Source organism: Astyanax mexicanus, chromosome 19 (assembly GCF_023375975.1).
Source record: "Astyanax mexicanus isolate ESR-SI-001 chromosome 19, AstMex3_surface, whole genome shotgun sequence".
Taxonomy (NCBI): Eukaryota; Metazoa; Chordata; class Actinopteri; order Characiformes; family Acestrorhamphidae; genus Astyanax; species Astyanax mexicanus.
This window is the reverse complement of record NC_064426.1, coordinates 23,817,856-23,839,503: the sequence shown is the minus strand read 5'-3', so window position 1 is coordinate 23,839,503 and position 21,648 is coordinate 23,817,856. Positions and strand designations below refer to the sequence as shown.

Below are 21,648 nucleotides of genomic sequence, written 5' to 3'. Positions count from 1 at the left end.
ATTGCTTAACTTAACTTCTTAAATTACATTACATATAAAATACATAAAGTTTAAATAAATTTTACTTTGCACAATAGAAAAAAAAAATTACCCACAGCCCCTTGCAAAACATCTGCGGCCCACTGGGCCGTTGGTCCACAGGTTAAAAACACTGGTCTAAGTTATTCAGAAGCAGAACTGGTTATACTTAAATGAGCTTAACACTGGTTAAATGTGCATTACCTTAACCACCAGTGGGGCCTACCACAAGGGCTTAACAGTGGTAGTGTAGGTTTTGAACTTGAACCTTCAAAACCTACAATTACCCCAGTGAGTTCACAACTCTATTCTAGTAGCTAATGCTACATCAGCTGCAGTTTGAAAAGAGGCAGCGGCTGTCTTTAGATATGTTGGTCAAGGCATCTACTAGTCTTCATCCTCCTTGTGTCAGGGGCATTACTAATGATAGGGGTGTCCTAAAGAGTGGGTAGGGTACCTCCACTGTTAAACTGGCTTGCTAACAACTCTACATCCACCCAAAAATGCTATCATTCTGCTGCTCTGACTACACCTCAGACACTCCTCCGAGCCTGTCAAAGACATCAATGAGAGAACAGTGAAAACAGTGTGTATTCAGATCCCACCTCTGCCATCTGCTACCGCTTCAGAGCAGTTTATCTCCACCCACCGCTGCAAAAGTTCCCTCAGAAGCCTCCAAACTTCAGAGAATCCCACTCACGCTCTCCTGCAGTCTGCAGCTCTACCCCTGGGGCCGGGCGCGTAACCGATAGGACAAAACAGGCAGAGCGGAGAAGAGACGTGACATTTTATCAAATCATTAATAACAGAGAGACGCCCTGACACGCTTGTGAAGATTGAATAAGTAATTACACTTTCATAACTTCATAATGACTTAGAGGGAATAAGCTTCAACCAGAGATAATTAGGACACACAATGACTTGGGGGAGGGAGGGAGGGGTAGGAGGGAGCGAGAGAGAGAGAGAGAGAAAAGGAGAGAGTGTCAGAGACTGAGAAAAGATGAGAGAGAGAGAGAGATGTAGATGTTTGATAAAATGAAATTTCACAGCACTGTGAGAAATTTAGCATAACACACTTTACTCAACAAATCCATCAAAACAGGTCAAGCTTTAAAGGGCCCATTCCCAACAGTTTTTCTGTCAGTCCGATTAAAGTCATTTGAATAGGTTTCCCTATTTAAACACATTTTACAATATTTAGAATTAAAAAGACCAGTGCTAGTGGTTTTGTTACTAAATCTCTAAAAGGCTGACATTCTACATTTTTTCTATGAATTTAGCAATTTTCCTTAAAACTTCAGCTTAGAAATTCTGAGTGAAACAGAAGTGTAACAGGGAGAATAGCATCATTAGCATTCCCACTCTGGGCCATAATGCTGCTACTGCACTACAGAACTTTTGTGAAGCTGCATGACCGACCATATAAAAACGGTCCCAGATTCATATTTGCATAAAATTTTATAAAATGATTCCATCACCTCCATTTTTGTTAACATGCATGTGTACAGCTTTCCATAAATGTAATAAAACTGTATTTACAAAAGTGATTTAAAAGTAAAAGAGTGTAAAAACACTAGCTTTTGCTTTTTCAGCTTTGATCTTTAAGTGACGCTTTCCTAATAAATATTATGAACAATCCTCCGAAAGCTCTGCGCTTTATATCAGTAATCATCAAGAATCAATCACACACAAGCATAGCAAGCCTGACACATCAGGAGGACTGAATGGTGCAGTGAAATTAATCTTTTAATGGTCATTTTCTATTTTGGTATAGAAATAAATGTTGTGACTTACATTTGATTAAAACTCTCTCTTTCTGCTTGTTTATTGATTGTACTTGTGAGAATCATGAGTTAAAATCAAAGATATGATTCGGTCATATAAGGTTATTAAGGCAAACAATTTTGTTTTGTTAAATGTTAGGAACTATCCCTTTGAATTACGCATAAAATATTGTGTCAAACTGTGGACATGCTGCCCTAGTGGGGCACAATGGAAGGGGTGCAAGTGAGAGGTAACATTAAAATATTCTTAAAACTTTTATTTATAATAATTTAATAACTAATCATTTATATATGTAGTAATTTAGCACTATGTGTTGTCAACTTGCAATTGTTTAAATGGAGCTTAAAATGGAGCTTGGGGCGCCAAGTGGTCCACCGGTCTAATGCGCTGCCACTATGAGCGGGAGGTCGCAGGTTCAGACCCCCGCTTATGCAGCTTTGCCATCAAACTGCCGGTGCTCAGAGGGAGCACAATTAGCCTTGCTCCCTCCGGGTGGGTAGATGGCGCTCTCTCCCCATCACGCTTAAAGGTGGCGCTTGGCAGCACGAGGCGTCTGTGAGCGGATGAATCTGAACCTAGCCGCTGTGCTTTCCTCCAAGCGCACTAGCTGCTCAGGCAATGATTCATCAGAAGCAGCTTGGGTACAATTTATCTTTTAGCCAGTTAAAATAAAAATGTGATCATTTGGGCTGATTTTTTTTTCTTGGTCCAACAAAAGAGTGCATCATGAGTGCATTAAGCTGCCAGATATAATTTCAAAAGTATAAAAGAACATGAAAACCCTCCATTCTTTTACCTGCCATTCATAAAATTCATATTCTTCATATCCCACACATACAGCACAGCTTAATTAGCTTCTTTTTGTGTTGATCTTACAACATGCGGCCCACTGCTCCTGCTCAAATAACAGATTTTAGGATTTTTAGAAACTACAAAATGTGATATGCTGATATTCACATCCTGACACACACAGATGTTTTTTTCAAACTGAACAGCTGCTGTTTACTGAGTGAGAAAATTAGCTTTGCAGTAATGAGATAAAAAAATACAGAGCAAAATTTCATTCAAAAGAATTTATTCATCTTTTCCAGATGATTTTGTTCTATGATTATTTACATATATTACAAAGGCACTTTTACAAACTGAACAAAACGCAAAGACAAAGACTTTGAAAGGCTATTGGACACAGCCCTTTACAGTGTAGTTTCATGGTAATGACATCGTATTTTCATGGTTAGTGCTTGATGCAGCATCACTCAAAAGGTAACTCTCCAAGAAGCTCATCAAGATCATCTGCAAGACAAGAAAGACACAGACAATTATAATTGATACAGAACATTAGAAATTTAGATAAATGTGCATATTTTTTTTAGTTGAGGCCTTGATGTCAGTTATGCAAAGTTCATACTACACGATTTTAGACGTTCACAGATACCTGGCAAATATTTGGCATGCTAAATATCTGATTCAGTCGGCGACAGGGAGTCAAGAGCAGTAACAACCTACAGCCAATGAGATCACGTAGAAAGTGAGAAAAAAAATCAAAACGCATCTTCTGCATGACCTGAACTGTTTATGGATAGTCTGACCACTTTTTGTTTCCCCTGTTATACCAATATATGACTGTTAAACACTAGAGGGAGCTCGCGAGCGAGTCCTCTATGAAATGGAGTTCATAGACGGGTTAATAAAAGTAATTAACTACTTGTTTTGCATATTCCTTTAATTTTAGAGAGTATAATGACGTTTTTTTTAATTAAAAAAGCAAAGAAAGCATTCCTGTATATTTCTACTATTTTACACAGTAAAGACACTAGCATCTCTGCTACCGTGTGCTGCAGTGGCGCAAAAAGGGGGTATGCAGCCTACACGATGCATAGGGGCGCTGCACTAGAGGGGGCGCCAAATCAAAGCCCCAAATAGCCAATCAGCTTGCTGGTTTTGCGGAGCGCGGTGGCAAGTAATGAAAGGATGATTGTAAAACGTATTTCCATAATCGACAATGTTGATTATGTGGACTAAATATTGCAGCCCCATTGCAAGGAGCAAGTTTATTTTTTTATACTAAGATGTTGCTAAAACTCATTAGCTTACCTGCACCCCACAGGGCATCCTCTGAGGTCTGGGGACCTGAAGGCTGAACCACAGCACTAAGAGGAGCTGCAGCCGAGTTAGCTTCCTTTTCTGGCTCTGCATCATCATCATCAAAGTGCAGCTCCATCTGAGACACAGGGCCCCCTGGAGGCCTGGAGGAATCACACTGTGGTACTCCAGCTGCAGCCTGCACACAAACAAAAAATATATACGTTTAAAATGAGTAACAATGAATCCAAAACTGTGGAATTTTTAGGACTTTTGATAGATGTATTTAAAACAGACATACATATATACAAATCATGGCCTTTTTCAGCTAAATGAAATAGCACTATTTCCATTTAGGAGCTGTTTGATATCTCCCTAAAATAAGAACAACAATGTTTCAAGGCTTTTTTATGACAACAATTCTCAGTGACAAACAAACAAACAAAACATAAAAATATATATATTTATTTAAAGTTTTACTTAGTATAAATAAACATTCAATAGAAACACAACCAAATCTGTATTTTACCAGCAGAGGCTGTGAATGCTGAGAAAAGCCGAGTGGGGATCCATCAGGGGGGTAGATTTTGAGCAAGTTGTTGGGGGTAACGTTCAGGTAGTGGTTCCGATGGGAAGGTGAGAACACACCGACCTGTACAGACAGAGACTTACAGTTTCTGAGACTGGTAATTCTGATGAACTTATACTGTGCAACAGAAGTAACTCTTGGTCTTTCTTTCCTGAGGCAGTCCTTATGAGAGCCAGTTGCATCGTAAAGTTTTGGATGGTCTTTTCGACTGCATAATAATGTATACCAACACTAGTTAGCTTTTAGAGAAGCTAAACATGTTAGCAACATTTCTGTTCCACCTTAAATGAGGCAGCTCTGTGTCTCATTTCTTAAAAAAAATCACATTTAGCTAGGAAACAAGTTAGCATTTTCCCAGAGTTGCGCCTGTTACACCTTAAATGCAGCAGCAATTCCAATCAGAGTAAAAGAAAATAAATCCAAACATTATTTTTGATAATAAATTCGACCCCTTTTAGTGACTTTTATGATACTGAAGTTAAAAAAGTGTGTTAGAATTACATCCATGTGTGTTTTTACAATACACGTACAATGTTGTGTTCTGAAGACCTTAAATACTTATAATAAGAAATATTATTGTAACTGTCAAGAGTTAATTCTCCATGAAAACATATATTTTTCATATCTACATAAAACTTCTAATAGTAAAAAAAAAAAAAAAAAATCAAATCAAATCGAATCTAATCAAATGGAATAAAATCATATGTAAATTAGTGGTGATACCAAGCCTTAATAGGCACTATAGTTTATTTCTAAAGAACAAAGGGTCTAAGTTGTGATGGGTACAGGATAAAGCAGCTGATCTGAGTAATGGTGCTACAGTGAACAATGGTAATCAACACAATACATTCAGATGATAAACAACACTAACTCAATACAACACACTAAATGCTAATCAATACAGGACAACACACTACAGACTAGACAATTAGCAGAGGTTTCCCAAGGAGCACAAAAGACATCTAATTAGTCACAAAAATCTATATTGTTAATAATACATGTAGCAGCTTCCAGTAGCAGCAGCAGCTACCCCCTCTGTTTTCTACACCTGACTAATGTCCATTGTGCCTGAAGGAAAAAAAAAAAAAGAGTTATAGTAATAAACTGAAATCTCTTTTCTAAAATAGAGGTTTAGAAATTCCAGTTACTCCCCACTCCATAAAGCCCATATACACTGCCTGGCAAAAAAAAAAAGTTGCTACCAAAAAAAAAAAAAGTTCACAGATTTAGATGTCAGATGTTCTGATTGAGGTATTTTTCTTATATGACAATTTTCATGACAATCTGACTATAAATAACCTGACAGAAAAATTTACTGTTTACTGTTTACAGAACCACAATATACTGCAACATGCTGAATTATACCTGTGTATTTATTTTCGCCAGGTTCTTAAAACAATACACAGGCCTAAAGCTGTCAGTGATGCTGTGCTTTTGATTAAGTGCTACATTACTTGTTTGAGCAGCAGCACAGCTCCAGTCTTCAACTCTCCCTGTCTGTCCTCCAGCAAACGACGGTGAAGAGTACCCTGTATCTCACCTAGAGATCAGACAGATATAAATAATATACATATTTATAAATACAGTATCTCACAAAAGTGAGTACAGTCCTCACATTTAAAAAAATATATTATATTACTGTAATTTTCGCACATTATAAGGCACACTATTAATAAACATTTATTTTCCGGTCCATTTTCATACATAAGGCAAACAGGACTACAGTGCCCTCCATAATTATTGGCACCCCTGGTTAAGATGTGTTCTTTAGCTTCTCATAAATTGAGTTTTGTTCAAAATAATATAGGACCACGATGGGAAAAAAAGTAAAGTCCAACCTTTAACTCAAGTAAATTTTAAGGGGGAAATAAAATCCCTTACTAAGAAATAATTATTCTTCATAAAATCACCTGTTCCACAATTATTGGCACCCCTAACAATTCTTAGGAAATAAATTTAATAAAAGTATTTCTGTCACTTCTACAGTAGTTTACGAAGTTGATCAGAGTATGTAGGAACATTTAATTAGTAATTCACAACTTCCTGTTTCCCTGGGGTATAAATATGACGTGACACAGAGGCCATTTATCTTCAACATGGGAAAGACAAAGGAACATACCATTCAAGTGAGGCAGATGTGTGTTGACCTTCACAAGTCAGGCAATGGCTACAAGAAAATCGCTACTCGCCTACACCTGTCCATATCTACTGTCAGAGGAATTATTAAGAAGTTTAAAACAACTGGAACAGTGGTAAACAAGCCTGGACGAGGACGCAAGTTTATTTTGCCACCACGCACAGTGAGGAGGATGATAAGAGAAATAAAAAGTTCTCCAAAGCTCACTGTTACAGAATTGCAACAAATGGTAGCTTCTTGGGGTCACAAAGTCTCCAAAACAACCATCAGGCGCTATCTACATGCCAACAAGCTGTTTGGGAGGCATGCACGGAAGAAACCATTTCTCACTCACAATCATAAACGCAAACGTTTGGAGTTTGCTAAGCGGTACTGGGACTTCAACTGGGACCGTGTGCTTTGGTCAGATGAAACAAAGATAGAGCTTTTTGGCAACAAATGCTCTAAGTGGGTCTGGCGTAACACAAGAGCTGAGTATGCAGAAAAGCATACAAATTTCCTACTGAATAAATTCACTTGAGTTAAAGGTTGTATTTTACTCTTTTTTTCCATCGTGGTCCTATATTATTTTGAACAAAACTCAATTTATGAGAAGCTAAAGAACACATCTTAACCAGGGGTGCCAATAATTATGGAGGGCACTGTATAAGCCCATTTTAAGAGATACTATTAAGGAACAGGGGTGTCGGCATGTTTCCCTTCTCATTCAGTAGGTAAGCTAACTTATGTAAAGCTAAGCTAATTAAACAAAACTTTAATTCTTAAAATAAAGACTCATTTTTTTTAAGTCAAACTAGTGCTGGATGTTAATCTACACATATTTCTCTCCTAAAAAAATGTCTATTTGAGTGGGTAAAGCACTTCTGTTTATTTACAGTAACCTTAGATTCCCGAATTTCTACAGCGCTAAGACTGGAGCATTAGTATTAGCGACTAATGCAGCTTATTTTAAACACTGTAAACGCGCAGGCTACAGGCAAATAATGCTCACCCTGAGCAGCAAAAGAGCTAGCACGGTTAGCGGCTAATGCTAATACTGCTCCTGCAGTGCTAGCCGGGGTTAGCAGCAGGCTACAGGCCAATAAGACTCACCTTTGAACAGCTAAAGAGCTAGCGTTCAGCACAGATAGCGGCTAATGCTAATGTTACTCCAGCCCTGGTGCTGGAGAACTAAACTGAAACTCCTGTATAACGCTGTATTTCAGCGAAGTGGCTTTGCTGCTTCTTACAACCTGACTAGTAAAATTCATACATAAGGAGCACTGGATTAAAAGGCACATTGATGATTTTTGGGAAAATTAAAGCATTTTAAGTGCGCCTTTAAGTGTGAGGTTAAGGTGCAGAAGGTGAATTTCACCGTAGGGTTAGGTGTTGTGTTTAAATAAAGGAAGCACAGAGCAAACTCAGACATTTCTTAGCCTGTCAGGAAAACACACACTCTGTATTACTACTGCCAAATAGAAACCTTGGAAATATTATTTTTCATTTTTCACATTTAGAAACCTGACAATTCACTTCTATCATATAATGATGCAGCTGTCTGCATGACTAATGCTGCCTTTATACACTTTTTGGTCTCCCATCTGCAAAGCTGTAATTAAAGTCTTTGCAGGCTTGCAATGAGAAAAGTCAGCCAGTGTATCGACTCATCATTTATTCAATCTATAAACATACATATTAATGAATGCAGTGGTTGCAGGGAGGAAATTGTTAGAGACCTATTTGGACACCTGCTCATTTCATTATTTCTTCTGAAATCAAGAGAAGTAAAGAATATTTATAACCCTGTTTTTGTTGGTGTAAATGTGTTGGATTTCATTGGGTGGTACATTTTTAAAGGGTGAAAGCCATAGCTACATTTAATATTGGCAATATATATTATTTTATTTCTTTTATTACTTTGCAATAACTTCTTACTGCCATTCAGACTTTTAATTCTCTTCTTCACTGCTGGAACTGATATTGAGACTTAGTCCAATGTTAAGCTAAAGGCATTGCCATGTGGGTCATCCAGAGCCAGTTTTTTTTGTTTGTCTTCAGTTTTCAATAGTCTTTTTAAGGTGTAGGAAACAGTTTTCACTGCCCACTGCGTGCTACAGGCCATCTGTAAATTGTTAGCACACCCACCCCCTACTTTTTATTATGTTTTTTCTTACACAAAATTTTTCAGAATTTAGTCAGGCACTGGTAGTTTAAAGCTAACTTTATCCCATTTAAGTCAATACCATTTCAGACATTTTAAAACTGATAACGTAACAAGAATCCCATTCATACAGAACTCAGGGGCCTGTCTCCTCATTAATAAGGTCTAAGGTTCAGTCTGTTATTAAATCAGTAAACTAACTTGCATATCAAATTTGCAATTTAAACGCAATGGATAAGAAAAAAAAACAATTTATGGACCTAAAACTGTATTAAATGTTTGTGGTATTTTTAAGACCTTTGGGAGATGTATTTAAGGACATTGTACAACATATTGATTCCTTTTTTTTTTTTTTTTTTTTTAGAAAAAAAATACAATTTAAGACTTTTCGATATTTTTTTTAAAGCTAACTTTTATTCCATTTAAATTCAATTATAATTTGATTAACTTGCTGAATAAAATCACAGCAAATTATCAGAGTTGACATAGCTGACTGTTTTACTTAATCTTATTTATTCTTAACTTTAATTTTTTATTTGAGCCTTTTTTTAGTTTTTTATTTCCTTTTTATGTCTTTGCTTATTTTATTTTATTATTTTTTTTAAAGGTTTGTTTTACTGCTTTTTAACTTTTGATTTTCTTTTATTAAGATTACTATTCTTTTTATTTTTTTTGTTCATTTATTTTTTTATATTTTTATTGTATTATGTAAAAGTTAGTTTTAGCTAATTTTAACTAATTTCTGTTGTATTAACCTTATCTTCTTTTGATCTTATTTTTTATCAATTAAACCTTTATTAAAAGCTTTATTATAATTATTATTGTTTTATTCTAATTCTATTTTTAATTTTTTATGTATTTTTTATATTTTATTTACTGTTATTTTAAAATGAATAAATGTTGTTATTATTTACTTTGTCATGTCAATTCCTGTTTTTGTCAATGTTCGGCTACATTGAAAATGAGGGTTGCCCATAATGTACTTCCGAGTCAAAATAAAGGTTGATTGATTGATTTATTAAATGATTGAAGATTGCTTCTATCTGTGAGCTGCAATTTACAAGCTTCAAAAGATTCTGTAGCAGAGGCCCAATATTCCTGCAGTCTTCATGTCACAACTGCTTAATTTGAAAGTTTTGCAGGTCCTAGCAAATATTCCTGGGACATTTATTTTGCTATTATCTCACTTTCGAAGTGCTTCCATGTCTAAAACATTACATTTAACATTTAAACATTAGCCAGCACAATACCTACTGCTCCAGCTCACCTGTGGGGTCCCTGAACACTGCCTTGGCATCTGCATGCGTGTGTAAGATGCTCTTCAACACCACAGCCATGTTAGGAACCTTATTCTTAGTCAGCTGTCTCAGAGCAGCCTGAGAAATGAGAGAGAAACAGCAGATATTAAACCGAGAAGAAATAAAAACAGTGAAAATAGGAAAAAAACAATAAGACAAAGTCCTTCACAAGCCCAAGGCTGCTGGAAGGCTAATGAACTATCCCGGCATTCATCACCCTGATGAATAATTAAAATGCGCCTGCCATTAGCGCCAGTTTGTTATGGCACGTCGAAAAAACACATTAAAATTATAATGGCGCATTAGCACGACTGATGACGTTTCTGATAATTACTACTAGTGGAAGGGCTGCTCATCAGTCCTGATTGTAGTCCTGCGCCTCCTCTGTACACATGAATTAAACAACAGCAACATTTACTTCTGGATTTAAATAGGAGAACTGCAGTAACTGAAGTGGTTTGGGTACAATGGAAAGTTATTTAGAAGAATAACTTTGGAGCTTTTTGCACAATTGGCATTTAGAAAAATAACATGGTTAAAATGAATCAAAATGAAAAATATATCAAAACTGACATTCAGAATCTCTAATCCACTCAAACTTGTTCATATTAGGGTTGGGCAGTTTGGCGATAATATCATATACTGCGGTCAAAAAAAAAAAGTGGCAGTATTTCCAAACGAGGACGGTATTTAAAGCTGATGTCCGTAAGTTTTGAGATTTGGAGGATTTAGGACCCTCTCTGGTGAGAATGGGTAATTGCACCAAGCATGCGGAAGAATAATTTGAAACTGGGTGGGTGTGGTGCACTCTCCTTTTAGAGCAGATGAATCCGATTCCAGGTTATGTTCAGTCAGAGAGAGTCCTTCGTTTCTTTGTTTTCAAGTGAATGAGCTACTGAGCTCTGAGTTTCCCCTTCTGAGGTCTTCATTGCTTCACCAGTCGCTCGCGTTCAGTAAAACTGAGCCGGATCCTCTCTTAGAGGCTGTACGCGTGACGTGGCCAAAAGAACTCCCGTGAAAAGCGACCAGACACACCAGTTTTTAGAATGAAATTCTAAGTCACTTCTCCATTTAGAAATGCTTCTGCTTTCAACTTAGAAACAAAATAATACAGACTGCCACTTTAATCAATATGACACCGTGTCTGACGTTGCAAACAGGACACTAAACCTGGACATAGGAATGTGCAAGATGAACAAGCTAGTTTATGCTCAACTGCGACAGAAGCACAAAACTCATTATTTGAAAATACTTACATCATCTGCTGACTTGCCACAGACCCAGTCTGACTTTTTTCAGATCCCTCCTTCAGAAGAAGTCTAAAGACTAATCCTGCTGTGTACTGTCTAAGGTCCTCAACCAGCAGACTGAAACAGTGTTTCTTCAACTGATCTAGCAGGTGGGGCTCTGGTGGGGCTGACAGGTGAGGGGTAGTGCCAGATTGGTTCTATGTAGGTTTCCTTTTATTGTGACGTCACAATAAGGGAGATATCTAATCATCTAAACGGCTTAAAGAAAAACATGGTTCCTGACAACAAACCCTCTTTAACTGACTACCAGAAAACAGATGTATTGTTTTTTTTTTTTTTACATTTGGAGTGTTTATTGTGGCTGTTGAGACCCAGGTGGAATTCCTAAAGCATGCTAAAAGTCAGTTTTGCTTATTTTGTTCCCTTTAATAAAAAAAAATATATTTGACCAAATTTTAAAATCAAACGTTTAATTAGTAAGTCTAAATAAAATAGTAAATTATTTTTAATAAACATATTTTCAATAATACCATATGCCTGTGAATTTCAATAGCAGATTAGCCACAATGAAGCTGGCTAACGATGTTAACTGTTTTCCAGAGCTGGATTCATTGATAACTGATGGTTGATAACAGTTCAATGGCACTCCACTGATTAAATAGAGTACATTATGTTCTGTACATTAATCAGGTCTTCAGCTATATTAAATGTGGCCATCAAGCTTGGAGTAATACTGAATTATCAAAAATGTGTTACAAAAAATTATATCTGTAACTGAAATCTTTTAAATTATTGCCCAGGCTTAATTGTCCTCTTATAACCATACTATGGTGTAGTCACATGGCTCTACCCTGTCCAATCAGCAATATGGAGGAAACATGGAGGAGCTGGTACCGAAGAAATCGGCAGTGTCTACCAATCGTTAATATACTCATTTATTAATCATAATTGAGGTAAAAGGTTTAGTTAATTGAGAGTCAAAGGATGCACTTACTTTCCTCAGCACCATAACTATACTGTACGAATGCAGGAAACAGGAAGGGTTCCTCTCATCCAACCCCATCTCAGCCTTCATTGCTGCCCATGGACCCCCACTGAACTCTTCTTCCTCACTGCTTTGAGAGTTCGAGACCTGCTCATGCAAACACACACACAAACACACGTTTTTTTTATCTTGTGTATAACCAAGTAGGGCTGCAATAAAAGAAAGAAATGGCATTGCAGTATTTCATAAACTCTTAAGAACTGTCTGGTAACTCTCTGGTTTAACATAGCTCAATTCCCACATGGTTCCATTTTGGGGCCTATACAATTTTCACCTTAAAAGAGAAATCTGGTGTGAAATATACTTGTGTAGTGAAACATGATAAATAGTACAAACCTCTGTCCAATGGCCCAACTACATGAACGTTTTTTTTTGTTAGCTGAAATTACGTCGCAATAAAGGCTGGTTTATATTTCCGTGTCGAGTCAGCGCGTTCCCTATGGCGTAACCAGTGCAAGTTGCCTATGCAGCAGAGAACGTTTATTTCTGCGCGCATATGTAGATCTGCAGCTTAAACCACAAAGGCAGGAACGTGTGGTAAGCCCACTGGACCGATCACAGTTGTTGCTATCTGTGCACTTTCAGAGTTCTCAGAGTTCGCTCATTTTAATTGTCAGGGTCATCAGAATTCTACCAATAAAGTGTGGAGCTACTTTGATCTTGCTAATGGTGTAAAAAAAAATAGAGATTTCTCTTCATGGATAAAGCTATGCCCCTATCACTAGCATTGTACGCTTGTTGGGAGTATTTACTAAAAGCACTGTAGTTTGGGAGAATGGATGTGGGCTACTGGACACAAGTTCATATTGGTTATCATGTTTCACTACATCCCATGTCTAATTCACACTGGCCTTCTCCTATAATGTAATTATAAGTTTGAATGATAAATTGCAGGTTTAAGTACTCAGTCTTACCTGGATAAAGAGCTGTTTTGCACAACTTTAGTTAGTATTAACACAGCAAATGGGGCAATGATCTATGATCTGCAGTTGAAGAGAAGCATTGAGGTGGCCTCTACTGAAATACAGTACCTTAGTACAGTTCCTCTGGACTGGCCTTTCAAGTACAGAATTCCTGTGTATCTGTTTCTACTTAATCTCCTAAAGTTTATTCGCTTTGAGCAGCATGCAGTTAAAGCTATTCACTCAGAAAGCTGGCTTTAAATAACAGCTTTCCCTGCAGTCAGCTAATCAACATTTAGACAAAACTGCTGCCAATTCTAATGACTGGAGGCGCCATCAGTGAAAAATAACAACCTCAGGCTTTATTACAGCAATAACGAAAATATAATGTGCATCATTGTTTTTGGTCTCAGTGTAGAACATTCTGGGCTTTTGGACTGTTGTTAGTGCTGGCGAAAGATAAGCACTATGTATTTTACAATAAACAAACTGAAAAATGTTGATAACAATTGGCAGGTCTACTCATGTTATGTGTTGTATATGTACACTATATAACAGAGGTCAGCAATAGACATGCATGGAACATCTGCCCCATGAGGTTGTTTGAACTATAATGAATGATAAAAAAAAATTAAATAAAATGCTTCTCTGGTGAGATTTTGTTTACATTCCTCCCCTGTCTCGTTTTCGCGCTAGTTGTGACTTTAGTTTCCCCCGTTCTCGTTTTTCCGCTCGTTCTTGGACTCCCTATCTCCCTATAAGGGCATTTTTTTCCTGGCTGTATCTCAATTCACTAGCCGGGGCAGTGGGTTCAATCCTGTATGAGGAGCGGTGTTTTTTTTTTTTTATTTATTCCTTTTTTCTTGTGTTTACCTGTTTTGAATTCAACTGTTCTGCAATCGGGTTCAACCACCCTCTGGGCTGGAGAGCTACTAGTGTGTAGCACACCATCCCATTACACTTCATTTTCCAAAACTTTTTTTTTGTGACCTGTCACGTAACGGCTTGGAAAATATCTGGCCCACAGCCAAACCTAATTGCCGACCCCTGCTATATAATGTTTAAATATACTAAATTAAAAAAAAAATCATAAAGTAAGACCACTGTTCTAAAACAGAATAGACCAGCTAGGTAAAAACAACAACCAATTTCCAGGACAGCAATAATGATTAAGGTCATCTTCATATATTGTACGACAAATTTTTAATCATTTTATTGTGAAAATGAGCATTACAGAGGGACAAACGTTAATAACAACACAATAAATAGAGAAATGGATGTATTTCACGTGTGTCAATAAAATGTTATTGTAACCTTAAGATTACTGATACAAGCTGTCCAACAAATAAAAACCAGAATATTGTTTTTAACAATTGTTTTCTACAAGTGTCATAAAGCCTTTGGGCAGGAAACCTTCAAATTCTGTGTTATGCTGTTATTAAAACAGAGAAATACAGAGGGTGTTTTTTGTGAGTGTGTTTTTATATTACCTCATTTCGCAGGCGAGCCACAGCTCCGTGTGCTGGCGTCTGTGGCACTGATACAACAATGTCATCTAGATTCTGCCGACTAATCTAAGGGACGACAAAAGATACAGACACACAAAATAAAGACAGGGAAAAACAAACTTATCAGACTCAGACAGTAATTCAATAACCTTTTTCAATCTCAAAACACTAAACTGTCAGGCTGAGGGCAAAAAGTTTGCGTAGGCTTACTATTCAGTTATTAATACTTATTCCGAAATGTTGTAAGGGGGTAAGGAGATCGCTGGGTCGAATCCCAGTCATGCTGCTTGCCATCAGCAAGCAAGTCTCAGTATAAATACACTTGTCCTGTGAAGGCCTCAGTGGTTTGTTAGAGAAAACTAGTGAACAAACAGCATCATGAAGACCAAAGAACCTTCCAGACAGCTCAGAAATAATTAGTTTGTGGAGAAGTTTATAGCAGAGTTAGGTTATAAAAACAAGCCCCCCCCCCCCCCCCCCATTTTCACCCAATTTTGGATATCCAATTGTCCCACCCCTTTGTGCGTCCCCATCACCGGTGACGCCCGTGACCCTCGGGGGATGCGGACGACCACACGCCTCCTCCGACACGTGTGAAGTCAATCACCCCTTTTTTCGAGCTGCTGCGGATGAATCATTGCCTGAGCAGCTAGCGCGCTCGGAGGAAAGCACAGCGGCCAGGTTCCGATTCATCTGCTCACAGACGCCTCGTGCCACCCAGCGCCACCTTAAGTGTGATGGGGAGAGAGCACCATCTACCCACCCCAGAGGGAGCAGAGCCAATTTTGCTCCCTCTAAGCACCGGCAGCTGATGGCAAAGCTGCATGGGGGGGGTTCGAACCTGCGACCTCCCGCTCATAGTGCCAGGGCATTAGACCGCTGGACCACTCCGCGCCCAAAACAAGCTTTAAGCACCTTAAGGAGCACTGTAAAATCCATCATCCAAAAATGGAAAAAGTATTCTACACCTACACTCAAACTGACAGATCAAGCAAGGAGAGCACTGGTCAGAGAAGCAGCCAAGAGGACCATGGTCACTCTGGAGAAGCTGCAGAAATCCACACCTCATAAGATTGGATAAGACCAAAGCTTAAATTTTTGGCCTTACTGTAAAGCGCTGTGTGTGGTGAAAAAGTAACAATACTCATCCCCCTAAACACACCATACCCTCTTTGAAACATGGTGGTGGCAGCATCATGCTGTGGGAATGCTTTTCTTCAGCCGTGACAGATTTGGAAAGTTAATGGAAAGATGGATGGAGATAAATATAGTATAGGACAATCCTGAAAGAAAACCTGTTGAAGGCTGCAAAAGACTTGAGACTGAGAAGGAGATTCACCTTCCAGCAAGACGCTGACCCTAAACATACCGCCAAAGCTACAGTGGAATCGTTTAGATAAGGGAATATCCATGTTAGAATGGCCCCTTAAAAAGCCCTGACCTAAATCCCATTGAGCTTGTGTGGCAAGACATGAAAACTTACCTGTTGTGGCAAAGCTCCTGCCGGTCCTGGAAAGCGGCGTGTTTTGGGCCGAGCTGTACTGCTCCGCGGCCTCTGAGGGGTCTTACTGGCTGCAGACACCAGCTGGACCAGGTGATTGGTCAGGACGGGTGTGTGGAGGGGGCGGGGCGTACGCGTCTGTGTTGGAGCGGGAGATATAGCTTGGAACAGGGACTCAGGGTGGCGCTGTGGAGCTTTTGGAGTAACTGCAGCTCTCTGGCAGTCAGGTGCTGCTCTCCCGCCTCTCGGACTGGAGAAACGGCAGGCTGAAGAAGAGTTCCTCACAAAGGGTTGGTACGGACTCTGAAGAGGAACTGCACAGTAAATGGTTTGTTAAGCATCAATGCTCTCAATAAACTCAATAATGCATATGCAAATCTACAGGAAAAAAAATAAGAGTATATCATTTTAATTGGAGACTGTGAACAAACCCCTGGCCAAACGGCCTGTTCTAATAATCATGTTGGCAAATTATGAAAAAACATATGGGCATGGACCCAGTAGCATTAGCTGACCCCGACATTGCACATTGTGAGGAGAGCCCTCGTTAAGGAAACCCATTACCATTTACTTTATTTACCACCCGAAACCAGAAAAAGTGTGTTAGATGGAAAAAAAAATGAATGTGATTTTGCATTGTCTTGTTGGAAAAAAATTATACATGGGCATTGCTAGAAATGTGTTTTAAAGGCAGCATACATTCATCTAAAACCTCAAAGTTTTGCTTTTTTCCACATTAATGCTGATCACAGATGTGTACTAATACACACCACAAACCTTGAAAGACCCTGGCTTTTGGATTGTAGACTGATAAGTCTTGTCAAACTTGGTTGCGATACATCAGCTCACAGACGCCTTGTGCTGCCGACATCACCCTAGGAGTGATGAGGGGAAAGAGAGCCATCTACCCACCCAGAGCTCCGGCGGCTGATGGCAAGCTGCATGACCGGGATTCGAACTAGCGATCTCCCGATCATAGTGGCAGCGCTTTAGATTGCTGGACCACTTGGTGCCCAACCACAGCTATTTTTAACTTTTATTAAAATATTTAAATTAGCTAATTAATGGTTTAACAAAAAAAGCTTTACCATCAAACACAATGAAGATTTAATGGAGGAAATGAATGCTAGCTGCATGTTGCCAGTAGATGTGCGCGTGCATGCAAAGGACAGACAGAGAGAATGAATCCATATTTTGGCAAAAATAAAAATAAAAAAGTAAAGCTAAGTAAAACTGCTAATACATCACCAGGCTTGGTTAAAAAAATAATAATAATAATAATAAAAAAATACTAAATAAATAAATAAAACTTAAATTATGGAAATTATGGCAGGAATTTGCGGCCAGATCTAGTAAGGCGATTTTGCATAATTTGACGGTGGAAAAACAGCGTACAAGTTTCCATATTAATAGCATGCATTAATGTGTTACACACTGACAAAACTAGATAACATTATATAGTTACATGCCCTTTTTAAATGATATTTAGGATTTGGTTTATTATGATCATCATTCTGTTATTGTTTATTGTTTAATACCTTGATATTTCCTGAGACATACTGTTAACGTTCCGTGAAACGTTAACAGTTACTATTCAAGATTTAACTGCCCCATTCAGTTAGCTCTTGTATTGTGCAGTGCAGAGGGTGGTATCTTACCTCTTGGAGATAATATGGAGGAACACGGGGTCCTGGCAACAGACTGTTGGGGTCCAGATGCTGGAGTAGTGCTGCAGAACCCTCTGAGAGAAGATACAACAGGGGTATCTTCAACAACAGCTGAAGATCTCAGTCTTTTAACGGGACAGACCCTGTCTGCATCTGAGGCTGGAGCAGCCTGGGGCCCAGAGACTTTCTGCAACAGACTCTCATCCAGTTCCTCCAGATCCACATCCCAGTCATCAAAGTCATCGGCCTGGACAGCACTGCTGAGTGCAGATGAAGGCTTCGGCTGGTCAGAAAAAGGCTGCAGAGAAGCGACAGCACTGGATACTCTCAGAGAAGCAGTAGGTATACAGGGAGCAGGTGTAGAGAGAGAGGAGGAGCTGGGATTGGGCAAGCTTCTGAGACCTTTAATAGTTCCGGGCTCTGGGAGACCACAAGGTGGTGCTAATGAGCCTGGCCCTGAACTGTTGTTCTGGAAGCTGGCTGATAGAATAGTGGAGCCCTGCTGCTGCTGTGTTCTGTCAGTAATGGAACTAGATGGTTCTTGCAAAGGAGCAGAAGGCGGGGCTGCAGAAATTCCAGGAGCAGAAGAAGGTTTAGATGCAAGCGTCCAATCAGCTTCTAGTAAGTCCTACAACAGAAAAGCAACATACAGAAATGCTACCACTGATAATACATAGCTGCACATACAAACCAGATTATACAGTTAGTTCTGACTCGGCAATGTGATTGGCTGAGAGGAGTTTTATAAAGGCCATTATCAGCCGGTAATGCACTTTAACCGAAGCTCTCCATGTATTACTCCGCCCAAAACAGGTAACCTACCAACGATGCAGCACTTACAAGCCAAACAGTGCAGCTACAAACAGAGCAGCAATGGAACTATATAAACTCATGGAGTGTTTATAACCAAACAGATCATATATTCTCATCCTTTTAACTCAAAATCTTTTAATAAACAGCAATAAATTAAACAATAAAACTCGATAACCAGCAATAATTGAAACTATAACATCAGAGCAATCTCTGCTTTTATTCCTCGCATAAGAGCCACACTGGAGACCACCACGCCCATCCATCCTTGTAAATATATTCCTAAACTCCGGCTCTATTTTAACATGATTGTTGATGGGGTGCAATGCCAACCTTACACCAAACGATTTTCAAGCAATTTCTCTGTTGCAGATAAATTTCCAGAGTCGAGTTGCGTTCGCTTCATCTCGATTTAATGTTATTCTAAGTCTTGAGGCTTGGCTCATGCCAATAAGGACAAGAACAATGTCAACAACCATGGGAAGCCACAAGGCTAGAATATGTTACAAGACAGTATACAAACGATTGAGGAAAAAAAACAAACAAACACATTTTGCAGTTAATACGTCTTATATGGTCGTTACTTTAATATTTACAGTATTTTAAACACAGGCGCTTTAAAATCATTAAATCTAAAGTTATTTTATTTTGCACTACATTGTCTTATTGTGCAGTGTTATTTTTGAAACAAACAAACAAGTTTATTGGAGTAGTTATTTCTAAAACAAAGGCAAAGTTATAGCAGTGAAACTGCAATTCTTTGCTATATATAAGGCTGTAGCAAAAAACACTGTAGGGGGAGAGCTTATAGGCAGAGTTGAACACAAAATGTTTTCTACTAAAAAAAATATCAAGAACTAACAGTGTGGCAGAAAAATAAAGTGTTGATGGGGACAAAAGTTATGAGTCTGATAAATCATAGTATTGATTTACAAACTATTTGTAACTTAATATGTAATATGTATTTTATGTAAACTCCACCAGAAGCATGATGGGAAATAATCTCAAAAAAGAATCTAGTTACAGTCTTGCAGTTATGCCGGCTGTACATCTAACGATTTCAAGCGATTTCAAGCTGCAGTCAAGTCGAAAGTTTTAGTCAGTCGGGTTCTCGTCCTGGCGCTCTGATAAAATCAATTTTTGTTTAATATTATCGCAAGTCGTGAGACTCACTCACGCAAATAGTGACGTGAACAATGTCAACAACCAATAGGAGAGCTATGGGAAGGACAAGAATATATTTCATGTGACTTTTGACAATCGATTTACAAACGATTTAAAAAAGAACACTTTGCAGTTAATAGGTTATTGGTTCTTACTTTAATATGTACAGTGTTTTATACACAGGTAGCACCAGCATAATGCCAGTAAAGTCATTATATTTAAAGTTATTTTATTTTGCCTTACTTTGTCTTATTGTGCAATAAACATGTTTAGTAAATACACATTTTGCAAGAATGATGTTCTTTATTGCATTAATTCTATCTAAAACAAAGGCAAATGTATAGCAGCGAAGCTGTGATTCTTTGCTATACAAGATTGTAGTAAAAAAAAAAAGTGGGAAAAGAAACTTATAATTAGAGCTGAACACGAAATGTATTCTATTAAAAATATCAAGAACTAACAGTGTGGCAGAAACCTTAACTGTTGATGAGGACAAATGTTGTGAGTCTCTAATACATCACAGTATTGACTGTAATTTAATTGTTTGTAATTTAATATGTAATATGTATTGTATGTAAACTCCACCAGAAGCATGATGGGAAACAATCTCAGAAAGAATATAGCTGCAGTCTGGCAGTTAGTGATTCCCGGTCTTTGCAAAATCTTAATCTGTGGCTAAAGGTGGGAGAGGGTGTCAGACTTCAGTCTGTTAAAAGTCTTTTCAGAGTCTTTTCGAAGTCGTGTAGTGCATGAACAGCATTAGACAGCAATGAGCATCAGAACGATAGAGCCCAATGACTGCCAATGTGGAACTTCTACTTCTAACAATGATCCTCCACCAGAACTATAACTACTGAACACACCTCATCATCAGAGTCTCCTCCAGCGCTGAACAGGCCGCTCCACTTCTCACTGCACGCCTAGAAAACAACAGCAGCAGCAAGAGATATAATTACAGTACAGAGCGGTTACTAAAGGTTCCAGCAGCGGTTCACTAAGTAATAGTAGTGAAAGTACAGCAGCTGATATATAACAGAGTGATATTAGGTTACAGCAGAACCGAGGAGCAGAGAAAAAAAACAAACACAAACACCTACCGCAGCCTTCATCCTGCCTTCTCCTGTTCAGATCCCTCAGAACCGCTGATTACAGAAAGAGAGTAACTACTGAACTCTGAGAGAGAGATAAACAGCTACATCTCTAAAACTGAACAATAATAATCCAGCTCTAACTAACCACAACACTCATATACCTATACACACACACACACAGAGCTGCCCCTCTACTCAGCGCCGCCACGTTCAAACACACAGTGACGCAGAGCTCACCAAACTCAGTCTGATCCGCGCTGCTGCCCCTGGTGGGCGTCTCGAGGTATTGCATTCAGAGAAGTTCAAGGCTGCGCCCCAATGCCGCACTATTGATACTATAGATAAGTATAGAAAGGTGTCAAAAGTATTCACATTCAGTACTCAGGTAGAAGTATAGGTATTAGGGTTTAAAGTACTTCTATAGAAGTTGAAGTATTAACTCAAGTAAAAGTATATTTAAGTAAAAGTACTGTTTTCAAAACTACTTAAAGTATGAAAGTAATGAAATGACAAATAAAAACTGACATTTACTATAGATGAATAAAATAAACACGTAAAAAAGGAAAAATTGATACATAAAACATAAGGAATTTTTATCTTATGAAGAAAAAAATAATTAGATCAATAAAATAATACAACTATTTAAAATGAATAAAAA

General features: G+C 38.3%; 1 protein-coding gene across 3 annotated transcripts; it reads right to left on the bottom strand.

Moving 5' to 3' along the window:
* Positions 1 to 2,861: 2,861 nt before the first annotated feature.
* hrob (homologous recombination factor with OB-fold) lies at positions 2,862 to 21,308 on the bottom strand. Of its 3 annotated transcripts, none has more exons than XM_007229936.4 (11): positions 20,997 to 21,301; positions 20,763 to 20,819; positions 17,917 to 18,553; positions 16,241 to 16,572; positions 14,740 to 14,823; positions 12,297 to 12,434; positions 10,022 to 10,130; positions 5,929 to 6,014; positions 4,415 to 4,537; positions 3,898 to 4,084; positions 2,862 to 3,096 (listed from the first exon to the last, which is right to left on the bottom strand). In XM_007229936.4, exons 1-11 carry the CDS (start codon positions 21,006 to 21,008, stop codon positions 3,056 to 3,058), a joined length of 1,806 nt encoding a protein of 601 aa, XP_007229998.3. In that variant the 5' UTR covers positions 21,009 to 21,301; the 3' UTR covers positions 2,862 to 3,055. The 3 variants fall into 3 exon arrangements, with proteins under 3 accessions (XP_007229998.3, XP_022528717.2, XP_015461300.3); XM_022672996.2 differs by lacking the exon at positions 2,862 to 3,096 and adding an exon at positions 4,187 to 4,260 and having other exon boundaries at positions 3,988 to 4,084; positions 20,997 to 21,306; XM_015605814.3 differs by lacking the exons at positions 2,862 to 3,096; positions 3,898 to 4,084; positions 4,415 to 4,537 and adding an exon at positions 5,189 to 5,542 and having other exon boundaries at positions 20,997 to 21,308.
* Positions 21,309 to 21,648: the final 340 nt, after the last annotated feature.

Coding starts and splice junctions, on each gene's coding strand:
- hrob (XM_007229936.4), bottom strand. Junction 18,554..20,762: donor GAGGAGACTCTGATGATGAG/GTGTGTTCAGTA, acceptor TTTCTGTTGTAG/GACTTACTAGAAGCTGATTG. Junction 12,435..14,739: donor TGGCTCGCCTGCGAAATGAG/GTAATATAAAAA, acceptor TTGCATGAGCAG/GTCTCGAACTCTCAAAGCAG.